This window comes from Haemaphysalis longicornis, unplaced genomic scaffold, assembly GCF_048455015.1.
Source record: "Haemaphysalis longicornis isolate Haplotype H1 unplaced genomic scaffold, Haemaphysalis longicornis Haplotype H1 scaffold_12, whole genome shotgun sequence".
Lineage (NCBI taxonomy): Eukaryota > Metazoa > Arthropoda > Arachnida > Ixodida > Ixodidae > Haemaphysalis > Haemaphysalis longicornis.
Window position 1 is genome coordinate 118,090,749 of NW_027526225.1, and position 13,554 is coordinate 118,104,302.

The 13,554-nt window shown below is 48.9% G+C and overlaps 1 protein-coding gene across 4 annotated transcripts in view; it reads left to right on the forward strand.

Moving 5' to 3' along the window:
* The first annotated feature begins 9,510 nt into the window (after window positions 1–9,510).
* Window positions 9,511–13,554, forward strand: part of LOC144163372 (terminal uridylyltransferase 7-like) — a 63,926-nt gene continuing 59,882 nt past the window's right edge. For 2 of the 4 annotated variants that reach the window (XM_077694331.1, XM_077694333.1), the window contains exons 1-3: window positions 9,518–9,654; window positions 10,188–10,268; window positions 10,672–11,429. In XM_077694331.1, coding sequence (XP_077550457.1) covers window positions 10,685–11,429 — 745 coding nt within the window. In that variant the 5' untranslated portion in view covers window positions 9,518–9,654; window positions 10,188–10,268; window positions 10,672–10,684. Of the gene's footprint in view, window positions 9,655–10,187; window positions 10,269–10,671; window positions 11,430–13,554 lie in introns of all 4 variants that reach the window. The other 2 variants (XM_077694334.1, XM_077694332.1) reach the window with 2 other exon arrangements.

The following is a 13,554-nucleotide window of genomic DNA, read 5'->3' on the forward strand; positions in this document are numbered from 1 at the left end:
TCCTTTTGCACAGGGTTAGAAGGGCAGATTTTTCGGGGGCACAATCGAGTCCTCGGGCTTTCAGGTATTGTTGGGTGACCTGAATGGCTGCTTGAAGTGCATCTTGCTGGTCGCCCGGAGATCCAGTGGGGACCCAGAGCGTTAGGTCGTCCGCGTATATTGCGTGGCGAAGATTCGGGATGGCTTTTAGTAGGGGTGGCAAGTCTTTCATTATGAGGTTGAATAGTATTTGGGATACTACCAACCCCTGCGGAGTGCCCTTTGGCAGGGTTTTAAATGCGTCGGATCGACGGTGCCCGATGCCCACTGTTGCTGTGTGCTGGGTTAGAAAGGAGACAAAGTATTGGAATGTGCGCTCGCCACAGTTTGTAGATGCGAGGCCTTGAAGGATGGCTTGGTGAGAAACGTTGTCGAATGCCCCCTTAATGTCAAGGGCCAAGATGGACCGCTTGCTGTGGCTATTAAAGTCGTCCAGCACTTCCTCCTTAAGCTGAAGTAGTATGTCTTGGGTTGACAGATGTGGGCGGAAGCCGTACATCGTGTCAGGGAAGTAGCCGTTGTCTTCAACGTGGGGCGAGAGCCGGTTGTAAACCAGGTGTTCAAACAATTTGCCGACACATGAGGTCAGAGAAATAGGCCTCAGATTCTTGGAGTTCAAGGGTTTGCCGGGCTTGGGGATGAAAGTGACGTCTGCGTGTTTCCACTGTGGGGGCAAGGAACCCGCCAGCCAGCACTCATTGATGTAGACTAGAAGATTTTCTAGGACGGCATGGTCGAGGTTTCGCAATAATTTGTTAGGGATTTTGTCTCGACCCGGAGTGGTGTTTCGGGTGAGGTTGTACGCTGCCGCCTCGATTTCAGCAATGGAGAACGGCTCATCCATTTTGGGATTCGGATCGCCTGTGTAGTCAGGTGCCTGGGTGGGTTGGACATGAGGTGGGGGCGCCAAGGCTTGCTTAATAAGTTCGTCCAACAAGTCTTCTTCTGTGCCCGGGTAATTGTGGATTAATCGGCGAAGCTGGTCTGCTGCGACCGCCTTATATTCACCGGGGCCCATAAGGGAACGGAGCAGGTACCATGTGCGGCGGGTTCCCAGCGTTCCTTGCAGCTTGTTGCAGAACTGCGTCCAGTTGTGCTGGCTCAGCTCACGGGCGTACACTTCAGCTTCTGCCGTAATTTCCGCAATGCAGATCTTCAGCTTGCGGTTCGTCTTGTTCTTTTTCCACCGCCTGATTAGCCCTCTACGGGCGTCCCAGAGGTGGAGGAGATAGGCATCGATGGCTGGGTTATCCTGCGTAAGGGAAAGTTCCTTGGCGTGTTTTCTTGCCTCTTGAATGAGCTTGGTAGTCCATTCCTCGAGACTGTTATCCGATCAGCGGGGGTGGTTTCTCGGAAGTTCTTCCAATTTGTTATGCACGCAGTGCCAATTTTTTGGCTGCTCGCTCTTTGATGGGAGATTTGTGACTGAATTATGTAGTGGTCGCCGGGAAAGAATATCGCAACGAGGCTCAATCTTGAATCGCTAATAATTCAGACAACAAGCAACACAATCAACAGATCATCTGGCACTCTAAACCATGTGTACTCCCGTATATTACGTCATGCACTCAACGCTACTTAGGAGCCTGCTGCTAAGCCATCAATCCATTATGAACAAGGGATCCATACGGATCCTGAAACGTCAATTTTGTTGCAACATTTATACAAATGCCTTTACCTGACCAGATGGCATTCCGTCGAACTCTCGACAAAGACAGAGATTGGCTTATAGGTTTATAGATGACGCAGCTACACTCTCACACCTACTGACAGTGCTACTTGGAAATGCCACATCAAAGGGAACATTAAGGCGTCTCTCGCAGCAGAGCGCACATGCAGCAAGCTACTCTGTGAAGCACAGCTCAATGGGTAGGCCACGCATCACACATAAAACAGCAACTGTATGTCACAGCTTTGCTTGTTAATCATCTGTACAGACTGTGTAGGTGAATTTTTTTGCCAATGCACTTAGTGAGAGATGTTGCTGTGCTTTGTTTGTGTGGGTGCTGCTACAATTGCTGAACTTGTTAATGTGAATGTACTGAGTGATAGGAGTATGCATATGACTGAAGTTGTGTTTTTATGGTTCGCATAATGCCACCTTTTTAAGGCTAGGACGCAGGCTCCTGCTTGTGATTCTTGCTTTTGATGTTTTGTACTTGCATATCTTTGTGGTGCAAACAAATAAACATTGTTGCAAGTCAAGCACTTGTCGTGTCCTTCTTTCAGGCCTGTGGGCAGCAGAAATGCCACAAGGTGTAATATGCGCAGAATGTAGCTCACTCATTTCAAGCACGAAGAACTACACTGAACTTTTTCATGTTTCGACACTTTTTGCACCTCAAAGGTTGCTGCTATGCTTAAAAAGAGAGAAAGAGGAAGTAAATATATTGGGATGCAAAAGCGACATAGCACAGGAGCATAGTTCAGCACATCTGCCCAGGAGGGACCTAATGGATTTACGGTACAATACAGACGCCTAAAGAGACACTAAAGTGCAAAAGCAAGTTGGCCAGCATCAGTAATTACAGTGTTGTGAATACAAATAATATGCCACTTGCAGCAGCCGTACTTTATTAGTGCATGAAAATTCCCAAAGTGGCGTGAAAACAGGCACGGCTGCCCCATATATTGTTCTGCACGACAACTTGTGACATTACTAATTGCGGATGTCAAGACATGACTGGTGGAACTAGTCGAAGCGTTCTTCTGAAGCAAACACTGATGCAGGGATATGAATGTGTGCAAGAACTTTTCCTGGTCTTGTGCTTCTTAAAAGACAAAAACCTCATCTAGCAAACATAAAATATGATGCCTCATCCCACACTTTGTTGCAGTGTCGATTTCATCAGAATGTTTTGCCTTGCCTACAAGCACAGCCACAAAAATGCATGCATGTGGGTACACTAGAGACTGTAGTACTGTACCTAGCTAGTGACTTAGCGCATACAGATAAAGCAGCGAGTGACAGCAGGGGATTATGAGCACAATCAGCAGGAAACAAGACGGCTGTGAAATGCTTTGATCAATGGCGCAGGCATGTTCGCGTAGCAGCTTTTCCTAGGTGGTGCCACTGCGGGCGTTCCTAGGGAAGCTTTGCCGATGTCATAATGCCCTGCCAGCAAAGAGATGGGGCTGGGTGGCCTATTTTGCTGTACGCCGCCACACCAAGGTAGCATTAGGTAGAATGTAACAGAATGACAGAACGTAACTTTGAAAAGTGAAGGGTAATCAGACAAGTTTTTAAGAAGGCGGTAACAACTGAATAGTCGGGCTTGGCTTGCTCTGGGCGCTTTGTGACGTGCCCTGATATGTTTCCAAAAAGCGAAAGAGAAAAAGCCAGTTCGATGAATAAAAGAAAAGGCTTTGAAAAATTGTGGTTTTTCTGGCAGACCAACTTTTACAGCCAGTTCAGCACTGTTAGCTGGCCTGCAGCAACACATGCATGTACACTTCACTCTTAAAAGAGTGTCTCGTGCGCAAATTCAGCGTACAGCAGACCGATTGCAAAGCGTGGGTGTTAGCAAGTTTGTCACATAGCCTTTGATGTGATGACTATTGCATTATAATGACCAGTTTCCCAAATATGCTTCCAGAAGTGAGCATTTTTAAGCAATTCTGCTCTCACCATGTGAACTGCACGACAGGTGAAAACAATGGCTACCGTGGCTGTAGCCAAAGAAAACGGGGGGCGAAATTTGATTAAGCACCGGACAACACATTTAGCAACGGAAGCACACACCAAAGGCCACAATGAAGACATGAGGAAACGTAGAGCGCTGAAGTTTACAAGACGACCACAGAATAAAGGGACAAACGCTTGGTGTGATTCGTTTGCTCCTTTATTCTGTGGTCGTCTTTTAAACTTCAGCGCTCTGCTTTTCCTCATGTCTTCATACCAACTAGCCCAACACCCAAGGTTTACTGAATAACACAATTAAAGGTCATCCTGCCTGATGGAGGCAACGCATGTGAGCAATAGTAAATCACTGAAGGACTCTGGCCAGATATCATTCCGCCTGACGAAACTTTAGGGAGTTCCAATTGCCGTCTCGTCAGCACGGAACGCTAGAAAAAAAATATATCTGAAGCAACACGGTTGTCTGCACTATCGCAGAAACAATCAGGGCAATTTTCGGGCCAAAGGTTAAGCTGATTCCATGTAGGGATGTAGGGTAAACGGTGCAGATCCACGTTTGACAAACAGCCGTTCCAACCACGCGGCGATTTGCGAACCGCCGAGGGCGTGAAATAGAGCAATAGTAAATCACTGAAGGACTCTGGCCAGTCATCATTCCGCCTGACGAAACTTTAGGGAGTTCCAATTGCCGTCTCGTCAGCACGGAACGCTAGAAAAAAAATATATCTGAAGCAAGACGGTTGTCTGCACCCGTGGTCTGCACTATCGCAGAAACAATCAGGGCACAAAATGCAATTTTCGGGCCAAAGGTTAAGCTGATTCCATGTAGGGATGTAGGGTAAACGGTGCAGATCCACGTTTGACAAACAGCCGTTCCAACCACGCGGCGATTTGCGAACCGCCGAGGGCGTGAAATAGAGCAATAGTAAATCACTGAAGGACTCTGGCCAGATATCATTCCGCCTGACGAAACTTTAGGGAGTTCCAATTGCCGTCTCGTCAGCACGGAACGCTAGAAAAAAAATATATCTGAAGCAACACGGTTGTCTGCACTATCGCAGAAACAATCAGGGCAATTTTCGGGCCAAAGGTTAAGCTGATTCCATGTAGGGATGCAGGGTAAACGGTGCAGATCCACGTTTGACAAACAGCCGTTCCAACCACGCGGCGATTTGCGAACCGCCGAGGGCGTGAAATAGAGCAATAGTAAATCACTGAAGGACTCTGGCCAGTTATCATTCCGCCTGACGAAACTTTAGGGAGTTCCAATTGCCGTCTCGTCAGCACGGAACGCTAGAAAAAAAATATATATCTGAAGCAAGACGGTTGTCTGCACCCGTGGTCTGCACTATCGCAGAAACAATCAGGGCACAAAATGCAATTTTCGGGCCAAAGGTTAAGCTGATTCCATGTAGGGTAAACAGTGCAGATCCACGTTTGACAAACAGCCGTTCCAACCACGCGGCGATTTGCGAACGGCTGAGGAGGCACTTCGAAATCCACAGCGGCGGGCAACACCTGACAATTAAAGGTTGACTTTATAACTTTTACAGCGGCGGTCGATCACCACAGGGTGAATGGTGTAGATCTAGATACACGCTCGAGAAACAACCGGTTCACATACACGGCGATTGGCGAACGGTTGAGGCACTTCGAAATCTACAGCAGCGGGCAACGCCTGAGAACGCGTAATCACGCACAGAGGCACGGTTGAAGCACTTCACGTAAGAGCATGAGGAGCGGATGCGGTAGCGCACACTGTGTATCCAAACCACGACCGGCTGTCGTGACCCAAACCACGACCGGCTTGATCCAAACACTTGCCGCTTCACGTAAGTGCATAAGCGGCGGGAAACACCTGTTGAGAACGCGAAATCCAACACAGGCACGGTTGAAGCACTCGTAACTTCGTTAGAATATGAATGATTAGGCGTTCAATCCACAGCGCGGCCGTCGCAGAAAGCGAAATACAACATGCCGATTGAAACACTTCACGTAACATGAGCACAGGCTAGCGCAGAGGGCACAGCTCCGGCGGCTCCGGCAGGTCCCAGAGCGCAGGGAGTGTGCACAACGGCGGAAAAGCCAAGCGCCCTTCGCCTTTCCCACTCGCACTCCTCCTTTTCTCTCTTTCGCGTCTGAGCGTCCGGGCAATTTATTTCACGCTTCCGGGACGCGTTACTCACTTTCAACGACACTACCAAGTTACGCGAAGAACACTCCCGCTGGCCCACCCTGCTCTCACACACCCACAGTCAGCAGCCTTTAGAATGCTTCAGACCGGTTCCTTCCCAACCAGGAGCCGGTTTAGCTTATTTCACCCGGACACTGACCCTCACTGTCCCCTCTGCGACGCAGCTTGCTGTAACTTAGACCATATGCGTTACAAGAGGACGCCGAACTCATCACAGGAAGAATGGGCCATATGCATGGCCCTCCACAGCGAAGACTACTACACTCAACTCCGGGCTGTCCAGAAGGCCTGCGTTAGGGCGTAGGTCCTAAATCTCCCGCCGCCCGCGCAGGTGCGGCCCGCGTCTGCTCTGGACGGTCCTCTGGGCCGCTAGGTTAGACCTTCGGGACTTTATTAATAAAGTTTAATGTCTGTCTGTTTGTCTTGTGCTCCCCCTTGAGGCGCGGACGCACGTGAACTCTTGATATTTTTTTGCCAGCGCCACGAGCAAGCCTCGCGACGAAGCCGGACGCTCCTCGTATAGCGTGTGCTCACAAGTTCGGTAAATGATGGGAGTAACTATGACCCGGAGTTTTAGATGCGACGCTCAGAGCATCTCTTGTCGGCGGCCCTGTCCTTCCTGCGTGCGTCCGTTGTTGTCCGCGTGCGTCCGTTGTTGTCCGCAGCCACTCTCCCCCTCTCCTCTCCGATAGCGAACGCGCTCTCGCGAGGGGCATTGGATTGGATTCGATCGGATTGGATTGGCTTGGCTTGGATCTGGATTGGATTGGATTAAAGTGGATTGTGTTGCGTCATAGCCGTGGCAGACGCACTGGCGCCGGTGCGTGCCCAGGTGAGAGCCTGTGCGGCCCAGCGCGCTCTCACTCCGCCGGTGGGCGGCGCTGCGAGCGGTGCTGCGCATGTGCAGTATACTCTCTCTCTCTCCGCGGCCTCCTGTCGTTCGGGCGCGCTGCGCATCGGTGTGCCGCTCTCCGGGGGCCTTTCGGTCGACGGTTGCTCTCCGCTTGCGCTTGAACCCCCCTCAGCGTCGCATCACACCAGGGTTCCCGCGAGGGGAGGTGGGCGTAATTTTTTTTATGACGCCGCTTACCGCACGCATTATGGCCAGCAACAACAGCGTCACTGTCTAAAAAAACACCAAAAGAGTGCACTTTCCCGCCACCCCATTCCTTAGGGGCGCTTTGCCGTACAAACAGGGTAACCGGTACAAACCAAGGCACACGAGTGCACATGATGCCTTCCAAAGCCACGGTGGACGCTCAATTCGTTATACTAACTGCGTGTGACAGCAGAACGTATAGTTTGCGATCGGAGGGTAATTTTAGTATTAGAAGGTAAACTTTTCGCTTGCCGCAAAATTTCGCTATTTTTTTAAATATGCAGTATAACCTCGTTATAGCGAACACTGATATAGCGAATTATCGGATACAGCGAACTAAATATGAAGTTTGGTCACGTTTCATTTCAATGACACCTATTCTTTCATAATGAAACCGAAACCTCGAGAGCCACGCGATATCGGCTATAACGACGAAATATTTGTTTTCCGCAAGGCTCAAACTCCACAGCAAGCATATTAAAAACAAAATAAAAAAGTGGAACAAAACAACCATTTTTTAGTAGCTTGAAAAACTGCACAAGTAGAAAAGGCCCTTTATTGCGCGGACACTGCGAAAAACCTCATTCCGCTCAGACTGTGAAAAGCCACCATGCAGGCGAAGGCTACATCCTCCTTCAAGTAAATAAGAACGCAGGCCTGTTTTGCCGAACCAACTTCGTTCTGTTGTAATTTCACGATCTCACGTTCCGATCCGTTTAGGTTGAAGTGGCACAAGGAGACAGAAAAGGATTACCTCGTTTATAGTGGGTTCTTAGCAATGCGTTTTTTTATCTAGGATTGCTGAGCGAACCAGATTGCCGATTGATTAGAGCCCATTTCTACATCTACGGTTACAACGAATATCGGATATAGCGAACTAATTTACTGCCCCCATACTACTTCGTTATAACGAGGTTCGAATATAAATTCTAGGAAATTTGGGGCGGACAAAATTGAGGCTTTCACAGACCGCGAATGAGAAGGGAAGTTTCCATCAAATACTAAGCATACCAATACTTCTGATATACAACAATGAATCTGAGAAAGTCCAGCCGCAGTAATTGTCAGAAGAAAATGTCAAGCCAGGGGCTGTAAGTGACATAACTCTCCCCCTACACACTCTCCCCCTCGGGGAAGTGCGAGGGAATTTTTTTTCTAGGGACGAAGCCCCTTACGGGCTTGGGCTGTCGGCGTCTTATGTCGTCGTCGTCTCATGTCGTCATAGTATCATGCATGTAGTCATGTACTAAAACACCGGTACACTCGCTTTCCAACGCCTCGCGCCAGAACGTACCGCGTACTGAAGGACACACCGGGACACTCGTTTTGTAACGCCTCGTGCTAGAACGTTCCATCTCCGCGGGCAAGAGAGATAGAGAGAGAGAGAGAATAAACTCTATTTAGAGGAATATCAGTGATTATGCATCACGAAAGCGATGCTGGTGGTTAGATCGCGTTGATGGCTGTCAGGGTGAACTGATCAGCGACCTCGGCAGCCCTGGCGACCAAGCGGGCCTGTAGGTCCGGGTCCGAGCTGCGCAGCGCGGCCTTCCACCGTTCCTGGGAGGGTATTGGGGAAAGGTGTTTTTCGGGCAAGCCCAGATGATGTGGGATAGTGTGGCATGACCGCCACATAAGCAGCAGGCCGAAGTAAGGTACAGACTTGAGTGGATGTGCGTCCGTTTTTTTAGCCATTTGAGAACAATGTCTTCTCGTCTGTGGGCGCAGTTGTATGTATCCGCATAAGGAAAAGAAATTCATCCAAGAGGTTCGGCCCCCATTGTACAGGTCGTTCAATAACTATATTACTATATTGACAAAAAATACGTTACATCCTGTGAAATTTTCAAAGAAAATAATATAGACCATAAAGTTGGACCTTAATTCATGCAAACGATGGGCGCGTGGTTACCTCAAGAAAATCATTTAAGGAGATTATTTGATTGATGATCGGATTTGATGCGCCAAAGTAGGGTCTCCTTCTAGCCACCCTAGCCAAAGCCAACGTTTATAGTTGGCCAAAGCAACGCCTGGGCTGTGAGGCGCGCCGTAGTGGGGGGCTCTGGATTAATTTTGACCACCCGGAAATCTTTAACGTGCACCGAAATCTCGACAAACCCGTGTTTTCGCTTTGCGCTTCTGTCAGAAAAGCGGCAACCGCGGCAGGGATCGATCCGCGTCCTTATGAGCTCAGCAGCACACCTTAGCCAAGTGGCTGGAGCCATAACAAGAATGGGGCGTACCCACTCTGGGGGATTGGCCAAGTCTGATTGTGGTTTCATTGTTGAAAAAGCTCATGAAAAAGCTTAGGGAAAATAGAAGTGGGGTGCTTGCTTTCCACGTACGCTTCTTTCGCGACTTTCCCCCGGTTACGTCACAGGTATATAAAGGTTGAGAAGTAAATCCTACCAAGATTTGTTTACTATACCAATAAATAAAGGCGTACTTCAATTTTTGTTTGTCGATCAGGGTGCTGAGCGAGGCCGACGCGTTTTTACCGATTTTCGCTGCTTTTCGCTGCGTCGAGGTTGTCACATTGAAGGCAGTCCGCTAACCTTGTGTCTGTTGTTGGAATATGGCGGACTAAATTCTGGACGACCGTGACTACTGTGCGTTATCGTAGAAATTGTAGTCGCAGGTAGGGAAAAATTGCGACCGACAAGGAAAGCAATCGCCGGAAATGTACGATACACACTGTTTTTCGTGATATCATTCCTGTGATCTTGTGCGGGCTGCTTGCTCGATGTTCTTTGTGCCCGAAAACCGTCGCGTCCCAGCACAAACGATCTCGGTGCCCCATTTCCAAGAGACGCAGCTGACAAAGCTTCATTCACACGTCTTTCTATGTTGCGAAGTCCTGCGTGGACAGGTTTGCTGTTGTAATGCGATCGCTTTGCTTAATTCGTAATGAGCCTGTCGGCGTTTTTCTTTTGACAGATTGCGCTGCTGAGCCGTTTTTGTGTTTCTTCTTTTTTTCGCGGAAAGAGATCGGAACAAGAACTTACGGGCGAAGTTCAGTTATCTTCAGTCTGCCTTATCGCCGATAGCTTTGTCGCAGTGTTTAAAGAAAAGCTAGCGTTGTGTTGTTATCGCAGCTGGCGTCTCACTGATACCCAGGTGACAAATGATTCCACACCGGGACAACGCTCAGTCATTAATTGACGCAAATACAGCCTAATTCCCCCCCCCCCCCCCTCCCCTTTCGCTCCTAACAGCTCATCGGACAATGCATCGGCAATTGGTGATAAAACTCCGGCGTTGACAGTCCTGTGCTGGTGTCCAGGAAGCGGCGCAAGGTGAATGTCTTTACACCTCCCAGAATTCTTGTATGCTGAGGTTAGATGGGCTGTAAGCTTTGATTGCATTGGATTGCCGTGGCTTGCTGGAGAAACCCCGTGGTGTTGCTGTACAGACGCCCAACGCGTGGGCTTCGATCGTGTAATAGACGCACGTCTGCTTAGGCCGCCCTAAAAACCTCGCAACATTCTCCCGCAGCTGTGATTCTGTTTGCTGTAAGTAAAAGAAGCCTTCATTTTGTGCAGATTCAGCTTTAAAAACAAATGCATTGGGGTTAGTCGATAGAAAGTGTGACGGTTTGCTTGTGTCTACCCCGAATGACCGCTGCCATAGCGTGCGTGATTTCATTGAGGCCTGTCCGTTTGAGCAAGTCATGTACTGCTGCTTGCCTACCATTTTCAGCCAGTTCATCGAAATGGCAGCCCTATCTGAGAGGGAGATGTGCCTAAAGATTGAAGAAGACCTGAACCGCCTGCTGCTATCCTCCAACAACCAAAATCGACCGCTAGACCTCCTGGCAAGCGACCCTGGACATTTAACCGTGCTGCCGCCACAGTCTTCAACGCACGACGCAGCGATCGTGGGCCCTCCGCATACTGCCGCTCCGTTTGAGTTCACGGCATCTGACACGCCTCGCAACGACACTGACCATCGACCAAAGAAGTCCGCACAGAAGCCCGGAAAGCGAGACCGGCGAAAGAATGCTGCTGCAGGTGCGAAGCAGACCTCCAGGCCTGCCGAAAACGACCCAACGAACCGGTCGGAAGCTGCGGAACCTCCGTCGGCGGTGCCCACTGTGGGTGCAAGGAACTGTCAGGTGGATAGCGAGGCTGTCACGGATGTTCCTCGGGGGGACACGACGTTCGAGGAGGGCATCCCGTTGAGACCGGGAGGAGGGCGGGGTGTAGAGCGCAAGACCAAGTCTGCCTTCACAGGACACGAACCGCAAGGAGCGAGGGAGAACTTGGCAAGGGGGTCACGCGGGATACCCGAAGAGCCGACGGAGCCGGTGCGTTGGCCCTTTAACTCCAATGACTGTGTGTTCCTTCAGGACCTTGAGAGGCACCTACTTGACAGCCAACCGTTCCCACAGGAGCGGCTGGACAGCCTGCCCTTCCATCAGGAGAGGCGGCGCACCACTTCCACCGGCATGCCCTACGGTGAGTGCGTTTTCCCTTAGCAGTGTCACCTTGCGCGGAAGAGGTTGCTCGCGATGTGGTGGCATGCACCGGGGGCTCTTCGTTCAGTTTGCAGGCCGTAAGATTAAAATAAAGGGATTTTAGCTGTGTTGCATGCCCGACTGCCATAGCTTACATTCCGTAAAGTTTTCTTTTGGTCATTGGACTTGGGTCGGGCTGCTGAAATCTGGTCGAAGGCGAAATAAATTAGCAGAAATTGGAACACGTCTTCATACCTGAAAGCAAACGCGAAAGTTAAGTAAAATTAAATAATAAGACTGAGTTAATGTAAGCCGTACTATGACGGAGGTGGACTGGGGTAGTGAGGTTTCTAATGAGGAGCTTCTTTCTGCAATGAGAGAAAAGAAGTCGGGATTGAGCAGTTGCATCCCCTCAGAATAACGTTACTGTGAGTGCTCACCATTGCATGAAGTGTCGGAAAAATGTTTTTTCTTTGAGGGTCGAGGGGATCCTTCGCATTGTTGGGGCAGAAAGATGCCTTGGAATGGCCGGGCTAGTAGAAGCAGTGCTTGTATTATTGTAACAAACCACAAAGTTTTTTTTAAACCGGTTGTGTGATGCTCATGCTTTAAAAGCAAAACGCAAGATTGTCAGGTTAAAAACTGGCCTTTTCGCTGACAGCACGCCTGTCGAAAAAAACGAGGATTATTTCAGTCACTGTTTAAAACTCTATAGGACTGTAGGATGAGTGTAAATCCTAGGAGTAAACACCAATTCAGCAGAAATGCTTTTACTACTATAGAGTGTATTCACAGGGCTCTGGATCGTGCGGAGGCGCTACCTGCGCGGGGCCGACAACGCCATATTTGAGGTCGCACTCCGCCGCGCGGGCAGCGCGTTTCCCGACGGCAAACATGGTTTGCGGCGTGGTGCTGGCACACAAACGTTCTTGCCAGCAGCACGCTGCAAACCACGTTTTGTGTAGGGTAACACGCTGCCCACGCGGCGGAGTGCAACCTCAAATATGGCGTCGCCGCCGCCGTGCGGCCCAAAGCCCTGTGAATACACCCTATATATAAACATTATCATGGAAAGGTAGGAATTGTTGTAGAAGCTTTTTACGAGGCTTCTTGTGGGCTTTTCTGAAAAGTCTCATATTTTCGATTCCTAGCCAAACCCAGCTTTTTTTCCTTATTTATAGCGGAGAGGTATTGAAAATGATTTGAGCGTAGGTGAAAGTTGCAAAGTCTTCAGATGGTAGTGACCAGGCAGTCTGAAGACATTTGAATGCTGGAGATATTTTACACATACAACGTTTGGTTACTCCTTTTTGTTTGGATGTATGAAAGGGAAAATTATTCCTAAAGTTGGTGGCTGCAAAGTTAGCAATGGCAATGCAGCATGGAGAAGGCACAAGGTTAGCTGATGGGTATCTGCTCTAGCATTTTGTTATCCACATGAGTGTTATTTGTGTATAATGCAGTTGCAGGCTTCATTACAAATGATAGTTCATTTATGTTGTCACTGGAGGTCTCACAAAATGAAATACCTGAGTGATTAATCGGAAAGGAGAAATAGAGTTGTATCAAAGGGGGCTATTTTTTGTCCCTGTGCCTATTCTTTCGGTTATTTTCTTTGTACGTTGGTGTAGGGAGTTGGAACATTGTGTTTTGCGAAACAATATTGTGTTGTGCCCGTAATGTTGTTTAAATATCGTCTTATTTGTTCTAGTTTTTTTTGCTTTGAGTGCTAGAGGACATGCGAGAACAACCAGCATGCAAACCTCTCCCTTTGAAAATGCTTCTGACTCACTTTGCTGTTGATTTTGACATTTAGTGTACACTTGTTTAACAATGAAGAAATTGAAGTATTTCTTGTGACAAGGGCACGTGTACTATCAGCAGTCGCACCCGAGACCTCAAAAAGACCCCGAAGATGACATGCAAATTTGTGCTGCTCAAAGGAACGGGAAGTTGGTAGTCCGCTGCAGTTTGTGGCGGAAAATGGTGCTTCAACTATTGAAAAATTTACATCAGTAGGACAAGTATAAAATATCCGGTTCACTCTATAAGTCTTATGATGTCCCAAAAGTGCTGGCAAATTTGTGGTATCAGGCAGTGACGTCTCCTGACATGATTCAGCAAGT